General features: G+C 46.2%; 1 protein-coding gene across 5 annotated transcripts in view; it reads left to right on the top strand.

Moving 5' to 3' along the window:
• The window catches only part of LOC127381833 (mitogen-activated protein kinase kinase kinase 3-like), an 81,041-nt gene that overhangs the window by 9,971 nt on the left and 57,585 nt on the right, over nucleotides 1-13,485 (top strand). For 4 of the 5 annotated variants that reach the window (XM_051612669.1, XM_051612670.1, XM_051612667.1 and 1 more), the window contains exon 2: nucleotides 12,878-12,957. The exons of the other annotated variant lie outside the window; for it this stretch is intronic. In XM_051612669.1, the coding sequence (XP_051468629.1) occupies nucleotides 12,954-12,957 (4 nt within the window). In that variant the 5' untranslated portion in view covers nucleotides 12,878-12,953. The remainder of the gene's footprint in view (nucleotides 1-12,877; nucleotides 12,958-13,485) is intronic. 5 annotated transcript variants of the gene reach the window in all.

The following is a 13,485-nucleotide window of genomic DNA, read 5'->3' as shown; positions in this document are numbered from 1 at the left end:
GGGACATATATGGAGTGAGTGGTGGACTGAATGTGCCAGTGCTTTGCAGGTGGTGGAAGGAGTGAGGGTTAAGGCTCGTTAAACACCGTATGCAGCAATGGTAGCTGAGTTCAGGGATTTAATAGATGTGGACGGACCTCTTGTGCTGTGCAGGTTCTCTGCCAATGCTTGGTGTGTTTGGGGGTAGGTTAGAGCTGCCTGGGGACTGCCAAGGGCAGCAGCTCTGCCCTGGGAACAGCAGGAACCCAGCAGTGCAATGGCCCGGCTGTTGGCCAGGGGTGAGCGGGAACAATGCGACCGAACAGGTTTGTGCTCACTTCCTTGTAATCTCAGAGCTGAGATAATGCAGAAGCCCAGGAACGTTTCCCAGCGAGGCTTCCTTTCTCTGACCCCCCTGCGTGTCCTGCAGGGCAGGAAGAGCCCAGCAGGCTTCCTGTCACCTCTGCCTGCACGGCTGGTGACGAGCAGATCCATGCCTGGCTGAGCTCAAGGTGGGGTGATGGATGCTGCTACCCCTTGGGCTTGGCTCTGGGCTTGCTGCCTGTGTCCCCAGCACCCAAAGCTGCTCTGTGTGCTGCCATCTCTCACCTCCTTCCTGGCCTCCTCTGAATTTCCCTGCATCTTAGTTAACTTTGGGCAGAGTGGCTGAAGACCACTGGTATAATCAGAAGCATATTGTTTACATCCTTTTTCCATGGATATAACGTATTCCGTGCGTAGCAGGGCACACCCCAGATCCAGGTCTTCTAGATCTTAATACTCTTCTTCCATACAAAAAAAAATAAATTATAATGAAATAAATGTGACCTGCAGTCTTCTCTTCTTCTTGATGCTTGTGGACATTTGAATGGAGGGCCAAACTTTCTCTTAGCTGGTGTCTAGCTGCAGTGCCATGGTGCTGAGCACAGTGGGCTGAAGCACTGCCCCAGGGCTAGGCAGCAGCATGGGATGGGCTCTGTCAGAGCCAACGAGGGCTTTTTCAGAAGGTCAAGTCCTTATTTACAGGCAAGTTGTGTCCACAAAATATTTCTGCTGGGCAAGACCCACCAGCAGCTGTAAACCTGGTAGTTCAGGTGAGCAGATGATGCCAACAGATCAGCTGGCATAGCTGACTTTCAGGGTTTGATGCTGGCTAAAATAAGTGGAAGCAAAATTTGGAAAGCTGTTCTGCTATACTATTATTATTTTTAAACTACTGTGCTTTTGTATTGTCCCCCAGTGCATAATGTTCTTTTGACTAGGTGGGCCAGCATCAGGGTTCCTCCAAAGGGACTGCCTAGTTTCTAAGCAGGTGTTGCTATGAAAGCTCTATTTTCTCATCTGTAACTCAAATTAAGTCATTCCCTGTCCAGTCTGAGCTTTATAGTGGGTAGTATTGGGGGGAAAAGAATCCTGGGTCACATTCTTTCCTCCAAAAAATGAACAATTAAATTTAAAATAGTATTTTTTTTTCCTATTTCTTTTTGTTTGAGCATTTCAGACTTCATGACTTGCACGTCCTTCTTCAGCTTCTGACATCTACAAGTACTTCTTTGTAACAAAAAAAAAAAAGGAAGTGTGGATTCTGATGTAATCATGTGACTCCAGGAACTTGGTGCTTATGAAAAACTCTGCATCCTATGGAAACTGGCAATGCTCGTGCCCATCCCGTGGTCCAGCAGCTGAACTAGAAAATGAAGCACAACCTTCTACACCCTTTCCAGTGTTGATTCCTCATCCCTTGGTGTCTGTCTTGTTGAAAGAGATCTAGATAATGTGGCTTTTGTTTTTTTTTTTTTTTTATGGTGTGTGGGCTTTTTCTATAATTTATATGGTAAAAGGTGTTTTTTCCTTAGATGGTGAAATCTGCAGATCTGGAATCCTGAGGCTCTCGGTTGCTCTTTGGATGAAGTGTGAGGATGGTCTCTTGTAGAAACCTTGCATGTTGGTGCATGCTTTGCTTGATCACATTATGGAGATGCTGGAGTAATGCAGCTGCTGGATGTTTTTCTTGCATTTTAAGGCTAAGAGAGGGCCTTGCTGCTGCTAGTGGAGTGGATCAGTGCCCGTGCAAATTGCAGTGGAAGCCTGCAGTGCTTAAGGGGAGTTAGAAGAAAGATGAGGACAGACTTTGTAGTAGGGCCTGCTGCAACAGGACAAGGGGTAGTGGTTTTAAACTACAAGAGGAGAGATGCAGCCTGGATATAAGGAAAAAGATTTCTATCATGAGAGTGGTGAAGCACTGAGAGGTGGTAGATGCCCCATCCCTGGAAACATTTGAGGTCAGGTTGGACAGGGCTCTGGGCAACCTGATCTAGTTGAAGATGTCCCAGCTCACTGCAGGGGGGGCTGGACTACTGGAACTTTAAAAGTCCCTTCCAACTTTTACACTATTTTCTTCTGTAGTATCTAAGCTGTGTTGGATTCTCTTCTCCCCAGACTCTGTGTCCTCGTATTTCCCTTACTGAGGTGGCTGGGGTTGGGTTTTTTTTGAGCTGGTTTCTGACAGTCTGGCACAGGAGGCTTGACCTGTCTGGTTGATGGAGAGGTGATTGCTCTCTGCTCTCCTGCCAACCTACTTTCTGCAAAAGTAAACTGTCTGCCTCTCCATGTTGGACAGGCTCAGGCTTGAGTGCTCAGAGAAGCATTCATACTCTTATAGACTCATAGAATGGTTTGGGTTGGAAGAGACCTTAAATATTATCTATTTTTAACCCCCTTGCCTTGGGCAGGGATACCTTCCACTAGACCAAGTTGCTCAAAGCTCCATCCAGCCTGCTAACTGATAATACAGAAATGAGGTGTTGGGACAGAAATTGGGGGACTTGCTCAGGTTCCTTGGAGCTCTCTGAAGGCAAATGCAAGTTCTCCTGTGTGTAACTCTCCTTGGGTAAGTCCTGTTAGCATGAGTGAAATAACAGTCAGAAAATGAAATGTCTTCAGAGGGCAAAGCTCTCCTAACATAAGCAGGCAAGCAAAGCCAGCATGTTTCTGTACAACGTATTTATCCTGTGACTAAGCACAAAAGTTAAGAGATGGAAAAGGTCCTATTAGATCATCTTGTCCACCTCCCTGCTGGCATGCAATTTTTCTCCCTGGTGTGTATTTATTAATAGGCTGTTGGGCAGACAGGAGTCGTTTACTCTGGATAGTATGGGAGAGCAGCAGCTGGCCTGTGAAGGTGAGGGACTCTACATGTGTGTGACTCAACTTGCATGTGCACAAGTTGCTTACAGCAATAGGATTTTGTAACAAAAGGGCCAGAAATTCTAGATTGGACATTCTTTGTGTGCTTGGAGTCTTCCCATTGACTTGCTGGGACCCAGTTTGTGCAGGCATCTGCTTGTCTTTTTTTAACGTTCTAGGAATAAGCTAATTTTACTTTATGTTTCTGATGGAGTAGGTGGTTTGAAAACTACTAATAATAGGGGGGAAAAATTTAGAAGCCTTTCGGTAAGGAGAGGTCAGCCAGCTAGACATCTGCACAGCTGGCTTGGGCTCTGTTGGCCATAATCTATGACAGTGTTTGTTGTGTGAAGACTCCCGGAGGAGATGTCAGAAAGGTGCAGGTGGAAATGCTATTGCTATGACAAACAGATCAGTGCTGGAGTTTCAGGCCAGAGCTTGGGACCATCAACACTGCTTCGTTTATTACTCCTCAGTAACCATAGCACAGCCTCATGCATGTGTACGTTTCGTTTTTTACCTCCCCCCTCTCTGATTTCATTTACAGCTCAGAGCACTTTGCATCTCCCAGGCTGAAATTGCTGAGTAGTGTGTATAAAGGGACAGAGTCTCTCATGACCTAATTCAGGGGGGAACTAGAACCTGTGCTTAACACAGATAAAGAACGGGAGTAGAAATTCCATATCTAGGCATATGCCCAACTGCCTTCTCATGTTGAGACTATGCTGGCTTTTGCATCTAGGATCACTCTGCTGGCTCCAGAGTTGTCTCCTGGACAACACCAGTGTGAGATCAGTATTTAGGCTTAGATTCCAGGGCTGTTCTGTCATGCAGGTGAGCAACCAAGCCTGCTCTGCCACCAGTGAGATGTTTTTGCTGGTGGTGGCACCGTGTTGGGCCTCTGGGGCCGTACTGTGGTCTGATGATCTGTTTCCTGATGCTACAGTGCATTTTGTGCAGTTTTCTGGAGGTGTTACCAGACATCTCTTGGTTATGTGATTGCTCTGGTGCATCAGGAGAAGGGTCTGTCCCCTAGATCTCTTGGAGAGTAGGGGCTGGGTGTTTCATGGTACTGACCATGTCCCTGGCACCAATGGTCTTTCTCTTGGCATGTTCTGTGGAAGTGACAGAATTGCAGATGACGTTTTCCAGGAAAACTTCCAACACTTGTAAACGAGCTCAGAGATGGGCTTCATCTCCCTTCCCTCAACCAGATATCTAGGGAGGAGGGAGCTGGAGTAGGGCACAGTGCATTCAGGGAGCAAATCTGTCTTATTCTTTCATCTAGAGAAAACTTAGTTGAAAGATGTAAAAAGCAATTGCAAATGCTGTCTGGACACGGCCTCTCCTCATCAATTAGTGGTATTGAACGCTCAGCAGGGAGGATAAATTAGAAAACTGAAATCTTTCCATCGTGACAGCCTTCTGGTTTCCAATGAAATGCAGCTGAAGAACTGGAAAGGCTTCTGTATTTTGTTTTGATATGCAGGCATATGTTTCTTTCCATCCTGGAAATTAATTCTGTCTGTCTGTAATGGGGCTGTGGGAATCAATATGGAGTTGAACTGAATTTCTCTAGAGCTTTCTTCTAAAAGTAGTTGACTGTTTCCCCACTGTGCCTAATCAGTGACCTGGTTTTGGAGCAGCTGAGCAACTGGTCTTCCAGTTCAGAGGGGTTATGTGGCTGCCTTAACAGTTCAGGGTTGGTCCTTGATCTCTGGAGGGTGATGGACTTCTCTTTTCTGAAGGTTTTCAGGTCAGACTTCCTCCGAGACGATGAGGAGAGCCCACAGCCTTCTGCTGCTGCCACTTTCCATTGCACAGCACGAGGCTGGATGACCTAGGAAAGGAAATTACTCATCGCTCTGCCTCCCTTGCAGGCTGCTCTTGGTCTTGGGGAGCTGTCACGCTCAGCCTTACATTCTGCAAAGCCCTAAGCTGGATTTAAGAGACAGTATCTGCTTTTTCCTCAGTTTCCTCATCTTTTCTTCCCTCCATTGCACCTGGAGAATGAAGGAGAGCCAGTGCAGCAGTTGTGTCCTGCCTGGCACTGGGGGAACGGGTCACCATTACATGATGGCTGCAGGTGGCACAGGTTGGACAACCTGGTCTAGTAAAAGTGACCCTGCCCATGGCAGGGGGATGGAAGTAAATGATCTTTAAGGTCCCTTCCTACCCAAACCACTCTATGATTCCACAATAACTTGAGGTTGCTTCTCCTTCTCTGGGAGGAGCTGCCTCTTGTGTGCTGCAACAAGCAGCAGCCTGTGTGTGGGCTCTGCAGAGCTGCAGCCATGTCAATATTGGATGGCAAAGGGCTGGCAGGAGAGGCAGGGCAGACCCAGGAGGCCCTGAGGGCTTGAAGCTTGTGCTCTACAGGCCTGTTAGGTTGTGTGATCCTACGGCTGCGTGCTGCCAGTCTGGTTCCTGCACTGGTGATGGCTCATTTCTTACTGTGTTTAGTCATCCACAAAGGCAAGTGTACTTGAGTCCATGTGATACTACGAGTCAAAAGGACAAGTAGAACAAGACCTCTGTGAAAGCTGACCCACGTGTTTCTGTTTCATAACCCTACCACTACCCCACTGATGGCATGCACAAGCCAACAGCTTGTGGAGGCAGCAGTGTCCTGGGGCTATGCAGAAACATGGTCCTTCTAACCAAAACCACGAGACATCTTTTAATCTTCACTTGCCACCAAGTGCTACCTGAGCTCGGTTTCCTCCTCCTGGTCTAATCTTGATCCAGAACTGCATGGCAGAAGTGGTATGAACAAGAAAAAGACCTTGTAAGTTCTGCAGTGCCCCTTTTTCGGGGGGCTGATCCTCAGGTCCTGGTCTCCCCACGTGCTGTGGAGCTCACGCTTCCTTTGCAGGGAAAGGCAGTGCTGAGGGAGCAGAAGGTGGTCAATTAGTCCTCAGCCCTTGGCTTTGCAGTCAATTGGAAAGCCATGTTATGATCAATCAAATCTAGATGGGCTGCAGGGGTGAGGCTGTGGCTCATTAAAGAGGAAGCTGTGGGTGGGATGGCTGTGAGAGGCACTATCGATCGCAGCCAGTTGAGGGTAAGTGGGAGTACAATAAAGGCTGGTAGGACATCTCGTAGGAGATACAGGTGTTATCCTGAAAGCTGTCAGCAGGATGTTGCAAGTGAAATGAAGTGGGTCAGCTGGAGAGCGTGCTGAGCGTGGAAGATGGCACAGAAGCCCTCATACTGCCATCAGATCTTGCTGCCCACTGAAGGGATGGACCTCCCTCCTTCCCAGTTCAAAGCTTGGTCACTTAGTGTTAATCTCCTTGTTAGAGCATATTGGACCAGTGATAAGATCTGTAATGCTTTCTGGTGCTCTTAGAGGTCAAAGCCACACAGACAGGGTTGGTTCCTGCCTACCATTATCCGTTGGGTGGACTGGATGTCCCAGCCCCTGGTGCAGATGTCCAGCTCTCAGGCCAGGTTTCCATTGCATGATGTTGGCTTTTCAGCCCTTTGGTGCAGAGTTTCGTTCAGAGAGACTTCATTTCTGATGCTGGGTAGTGGATTGGTGCTGTGCAGACACTTTTCTCCCAGTTGCTTTTACCAGGAAAGATTTTGCTCTGAGACAAATGCTTTGCTGAGGGCATATTTCATCTGAAGGCTTTAGAATCTATTCTTTCTTTTTGGTTTCTATTCCTTCTTCCTCTTTTTTTCCAGGAACATCGAAGGAAAAGGCTTTAAGTCTCACTTTTCCAGATAGACTTTGTTTTTTGTATTCTTTCTTGTTTTAATATCCCCTCACAAAACCTTCAGTCATTTGGGGAGAACACAAGAAAAAGCCCATGAGAACCTGCAGAAAGAAAAAACTACAACACAACTCTGTGTTGCCTTCTACTCAGAGATCCACTTTCTTTGCTGTGTTCACTTAGGAGGGTGTGTTCATTGATCCCAGAGGGTTTCTGTTGGTGCAACTTGCATCAGGATTTCTCTCTACTTTCTCAGTGCACAGATAGCTATCCAAGGGCAGGATTTTGCCCTGTGAAAGGGGAAATTATGCAGAACAGTGCTCTCCTCTAGCTGCAAACCTTCGTCCTCAGCAAGCAGGGATGTGTGTTTAAATCATTTTGGCTCAGCTGGCTTCTAGAGAGATGAATGTATTGGGCTGCAGGAGATGAGGATCCTTTAGACTTTGTCACGTCAGTGCCTGATTTAAACATTTGCATTTAGACACAGGGTATGGTGGGACTGGGCTTTGGGGTGTAATCAGCAAATTGGTTCATCTCCAGCAATTGCTGGAGGAGGCAGCTCCTCTGTCACAAGTGTGAGTTCAGCAGAGACAGTTCTGAGCTGTGCAGACCTTGATGCAAGTGAAAAACCAAACGGGTGGGGACCATGTGTGTTCCCTGGAAACTTGCTTTGCTTGACTTGTCTGCTGTAGATATTAAAAGACACGTTTAACTCTGACCTGATAGGGCTGTGTTGTCTGATTTTTCCCTGATAAAAAGAGTCCTTTCTAATAATTTTGATTTGCTTCCTTGTTTTATGGGTTTCCAGAAGTTTCAGATCTGTATGCAAAAATCAAAGGTATTTTATAGGTCAGTATAAATTGCTGGTTGTTTTACTGAATTTGGTAAAAGGATTATTACTTTAAAGCAAGGAAAGAAACTAACTGGGGAAAAAAAAATAAGTTATTGGAGCATGCTGTCTGCAGCATTTAAATTTCCAAAGTCATTTGTGAGAAAAGGAAGGGTTGAGAGGGGAGACGTTTTAAGATCTCACTGGCTGTTTTAAAGGGCTGTCATGGAAGTTAACAGCAGGAGTCATGCAGGTTTTAAAGCTCTTATTCTGTATACATGTTGTGCTGGAATCAACAGGATGGCTCAGGAGATTTTTCTTAAAAGCAGCTGTTGGATCCAGCTGCAATGGCAGGGTCACTGGCTAAAGGTAACCTCCATCATGCATGATGGCTTTTAAGCACAGATCTCTTCTCCCAGCAACATATTTTGTGAAAAAAGATTCTTAAGCCATTTTGGGGTGCCGTGCCCAAAAATGGGCAGAAGAAACCTCAACTGATTATTATTCATATAGAATTACTTGTTGGGTTTCATGCTCAGTAATTCCCAGAGCACTGGCTTGCTCCTTACATGAGCTGGGATGGTGCATGCACGTCAGTTCTTACTTAGCTGCTGATCAGTGCATGCTCAGGAAAGTTTCCTCTTTTTCCTCCTCATCTGGGCTCATTAAGTAAGTCCCTTGAGTGTACTTGGGAGATGCACCTGCAAACCTGGCCTGGTTACATGCGTGTTTGCAAGAAGTCCATCCCAGTTGCATGCTCATCAACATGGAATCATCAAATCATTTAGGTTGGAAAAGACCTTTAAGCTCATTTATTCCAACTGCACACCTAACGCTGCCAAGTCCACCACTAAACCATGTCCCTAAGTGCCACATATACATAGATGTGTAGTCTTAAATGGCTTCTTTTTTACTACCACTGTGTGGAGTGACCTCTAGATAACCCGAGTGGAAAAGTACCATGAGAGTAGGGTTTTGCATGTATGAGGTGTCACCAAAATTTAGCTATTCTTTAGCGTAGCCCCAAAGTATGGATCCCATTTCCAGGGCAGTTTTATGTGCACAAGGCTGAACGTTCTGTAACGTTCAGACAAAACTCTAAGGATGAGGCTGAGATGACCAGCAGAAACCTGTAATATTTCAACCAGGCTCCCTTTGCCTCTGAATCCATCTGTGCCAAGCCTGCAGGCTGTTTGACTGAGCTATCAGCACGCATACGTTTGTATTCTCACCATTAAAACAATCTCCTTTGCTTTGCTGTTGTTTTTCACACTACCCCAGCCCTGGCCTCTGAAGCTTTTTGAAAATAACATTTACAATAATATTTTTAACAGTTCCGTAGTATACAAAACTCCAGCGCCCTGGCAGGACTCCCGGAAACTTGCTGAAAGTTAATGTGGTCAGCTCTTAAAAAGGAGAGATTTTTTCCGCTTGACTCTTGCTTGTTAAACTCTCTGAGCCCAACATGTTGTTCCCTGCTGGTTGAAAAAACAAGGAAAGTCCCAATTTTAGCAGTGCTCGTTTGAGTAGCTTTCCAGCTGAGCCATATTTCAGGAGCAACTGTGGCTTATTATTATTTTTGTACAGTGGTGTGTCCCTACACCTTCAAACCAAAGTGTTAAGTGGAGCTCAGGCAGGAGTAAGTAGGTGCTGCTTTCCCTGGAAGCCTGGGGGTGATAAACCACAGAGGGAGATGCCACTTGCTGTTGCTGCAGTACTGGCAAGGCATCCTGACTTGGAGGCTGTGTTTTAGGATGGATGCTGAGCCTCTGTGGGGTGAGAAGAACCCTTTTTTTGGGAAGGTGAGACTGTAAATACCATTTCAAGTCAATGGTAGGCCACTGACAATTCCAGCTCTTAGTGCTGGACTGTATTCCTGCTTTCCTAACCCTTATCCTGTATCCTTCCTCCTGATAAGTCTCTTCCAGTCATTTTTGTGTCTTCCCTCAAACCCAGGGAAAATAAAAATAAATCCTTTTCTCTATCTTCTCCTCCCCTGCTTTGTTTTCCTCAACTTAGATGCAGAGAGGCTGGAGTCACATCTAGCTGGACAGGACGTTGCTGTTGTCTCCCTTGAACTCAGTCTTGCTTAATCCCTGCCCAGTCAGGAGCCTGGGAAGAAAAGGGAAGAACTGGGATTAATTTTTAAAGTGGATTAATAACCTTACATACAGCTCTCACATGGATCCTCTGCACTCATGTAGCTGTAATGAAGTTGAGCGACTTTGGCTGCAGAATGGAGTGCAGCTCAGCCAAATCAAAGCTGCTTTTTCTTCTAGATGACAGCATCTCTGCTGTCCTTCCCTGCAGGTTAAGTGACTTCCCTGCACGTTCAGTGACCTCCAGCAGCTTCCTGAGCAGACAGAAGCAGCCCAAGCCACTTGCAGGCACGACACAGACCTGGAATACAAGTACTGCATCACCCCAGCATCCCTGGGAGCTGATACTTTGCTGAGCTCTTACTTTCATCGCTTGGTAGGAAGTGTTTGTGCAGGGTGAGGTTACCAGGGCAGTATTTTGTTGGAGATGTACAGCAGATGTAAAGTGGAGGCTGGTTCTCCAGCTGTGGGAGCTGTGCAGTGTGCAGCAGGAGCTCTGGTTCAGATGCTTGGTGGTTTGTAAACCACCAACACCTAAAGGCTCTGATAAGGGACCTCAGTGGGAGAAGAAGGAGGATGCTGAAGTACACCAGAAAAGAAAAAGGATTTTTCCTTTCCCCCTCCCCCTTATTTTTTCCCTTTCCCACCACTCTGTTTTTTAAGGGAGATAATAAAAGGGCACAATTTGTACTAGAAACAGGAATTTGTCCTTCTGTAACAGGAAGCTGCTGGTATGTATTTTTGGGAAGCCACGGAAATCGCCAGTGTTTGCAGTCCAATTTGAAGGCTGGCTTCCCTCAGGACTGAAAAAAATCTGCTAAAATAGAAAACCTTTCTTTCTCTGGTGTGTCCGTGGAGATTTCCTACACTGTCTGTGGGGCCTGGTTTGCTCAGGAGAGCTGGGCAGTGAGATCTGAGGGGTTTGCTATGGCAGAGATGATGCAGAAGTGCCCAGGGCAGGGCTCTGCTGATGGAAAGCTCACCTGTTTTTCCAGAGTTCATTTCCACAGTTCCTGTAGGTACGTGCTTTTCTAGTTAGATATGGATTGTAAAGGTCTGGAAGGTCTCCAGAAAGCCATTAGAAAAGTCTGTTACACTGACAGAAGAGTTAACCTGGGCTATTCCAGGAATTTAGGGTTAATCCAGGCTATCTGCATGTGGCCCTTGGTGCAAACTCTGCATGCAGCTTAATTGCTGGAAGTGTCGCATCAATTTTGAAAGCAAAAGCAGTGAAGACTCAGGCCGTTTCCGGCTCTTGTTATAATCGTATGGAGTTTTTACACTGCTTTCTCAGTGCCCTTCTTGATTCACTATTGCATAGACTGACCCGTTGCTTCTCAAGGCAGGATTTTTAACCTTTCCAAGCCTGTTAGTTGCTTCCTTGCCTCCTCTTTTGTCTTGAAAACAGACAGAGCAGAGTCCCCAAAGGCTGTGGGGCTCGCAGGCTAAATGGTGCTGTCCTGAGAGGAAGCTGCAGCAGCCAAAGGAGCAATGCACTTCGGGGTATATGTCTCTGCCTCTGCTGCTTTCTTATTGCTTTCCCTTCCTGCTCGTCTCTCTCAAAATAGGCTGGAGAAATGTCCTCCTGCTTGCCAGCAAGAAAGGCACCAGAGTTGCAGAAAATCGTTTTTAATCCATGCTTGTGATCATCCCCGGTTCACTTCAGATTTGTTATTGCATTTAAATTGATTTGCTGGAGCTGGGAGATTTTCAAAGTGCCTTATTCTACTTCCTGGGCTCAGTGCACGGCACGTAATGCTCCCAAATGCATGGCTGTGTCCTGGTGCACACAGCTCTCCTTGACTTTGGGGGAGTGTTGCCTGCAGTGACTGGGGGACAGGAATGTCTTACTCTCCATGCAAGTCTGGTGAGGTACTTGAGATGTCTCTCCATGAACTTGTGCTTTCACACGGGTTTATGAACAAGAAACCTGTGTTTATCAGTCAGCTGAACCACAGAATGTCTCTGGCTGGAAGAGACCTCCAAGATCATCCAGTCCAAGCCTTAGACCTAACACTGCAAGCTCACCACTAAACCATGTCCCTAAGCACCAGGTCCACTGTGCTGTTTAAATGCCTCCAGAGATGGTGACTCCACCACCGCCCTGGGCAATTATTCCAGTGCTTGACAACCCTTTCAGTGAAGAAACAGAATCACAGTCCAGAAGTGGACTGGTCTTTGCTACTCGCCCCTGTCACACTGCTCTTTGAAAGGTGCCCATCTTTAGGGTGGGTTATGCCTTTGTCAGTCTAAAACGAGGTTTCTCACTAGCAAGCAGGACAGACTCAGGCTCAGGTTCACTCTTTTAAGTTTCTTAATGGCTGGAAAAAAAAAAACCAAACAAGCCCTGGCTAGACACAGAGGTTTGGCTAAATGGAGCAAGCCAGGTAATTGGGCCCTTTTCTGCATCATTTCTCGGCAGATTAGCAGATAGCCATGAGTAGCACTTGGCAACAGGCAGGGATTCTGGAAGGGCTGTTAGGGACATGCTTGCCATGAGGAATGTATGGGGCATCTTACTGCTGAGAGCTGCCCAGGCTCGGGTTTTTTCCCATGTGCTCAGAGAAAATCTGGTCCAGCCTTGAGGAACCTTGGCTGGAATTCGGAAGGCCTAAATTTAGGTTTCTGCTGTGATACAGGCTGCCCTTGGGACTGACTTTCCATGTCCTGCTGTCAGTCTGTTCTCCAAGCGTTATCCCACACGGACGCTGCAAAATGTGATGTGCTAAAGATGGTATTGCTTTAAGGTTCCATTAAGTAATGTAAAAATCCATTAAAGGTGTAATGTGTCAAAGATGGACTGCTCTTAACAAAAGGAGACCTGTGGCACAAGTGTAAGTTGTTTACTCTGAGATTTTAAAACCATAAAGCTAAAGTTTGTAGCGTGTTACCTCTGGGGTGTGTAGAGGAGGGGAGACTCCTGGTCTCAGTTCCTAACAAAATGCTTCTCTTCTTTCCTCCAGCCCAGATGATGGTGGGGAAATGCTTTGTGGTCCTGTTCAGTCTCTGCCCCCATTGACATGTCAAAATTAATCTGTAAACTCTGTGTATGTTTGTTATTGCAGGGTGGATGCTTGAGAGTGGTGGATAAGGTACAAGTGTCTGGGACCGGTGGAATGGAGGCCTGATGTAGATGGAAAGATGGGTAAGAACTGGATTCCCCTGAAGCAATTAATTTTTTGCAGCCTGCTAATTTTGGTTGGGGCTACCAAGCATGACAACAGAGTGGGAGACGTTGCCAAGATGGTCTGGCTGAATGTTACATTGCTTTATAATGTTGGGGGATTTTTTTTTGCCTTTCAGTGATGCCATAATTTCACAAATTCTTCTTACTGTCATGTAAGGGTCACGTTCTAGATGATGCATCTTACCAAGTCTGCCTTGTATTTATGGGCAGAGCATCCTCATTCCCTGTATCTCTTCTCCCAAGGAAGCTTCTATTTCAAACAGAGGCTGAGTATCTTGCTTTTCTAATTGGTGACCTGGATGACTTGCACCTTCTTTCCTCTTCAGCTGCAATAGTTGTGTATCAGATGCTCTGTGGTGCTGAGGGAGATCTTTTTTTTTAAAAAAAGTGGAAATTCTAGTTCTGGAGTTACATAATGATCTTGATCTTATCTCAACTATTAAAGAAAAATAATTTTGTCAGAAATCAAGACCACTTGGAAGTGCT

The sequence above is a fragment of the Apus apus genome, chromosome 2, assembly GCF_020740795.1.
Source record: "Apus apus isolate bApuApu2 chromosome 2, bApuApu2.pri.cur, whole genome shotgun sequence".
NCBI lineage: Eukaryota > Metazoa > Chordata > Aves > Apodiformes > Apodidae > Apus > Apus apus.
This window is presented reverse-complemented; position numbering and strand designations above follow the sequence as displayed.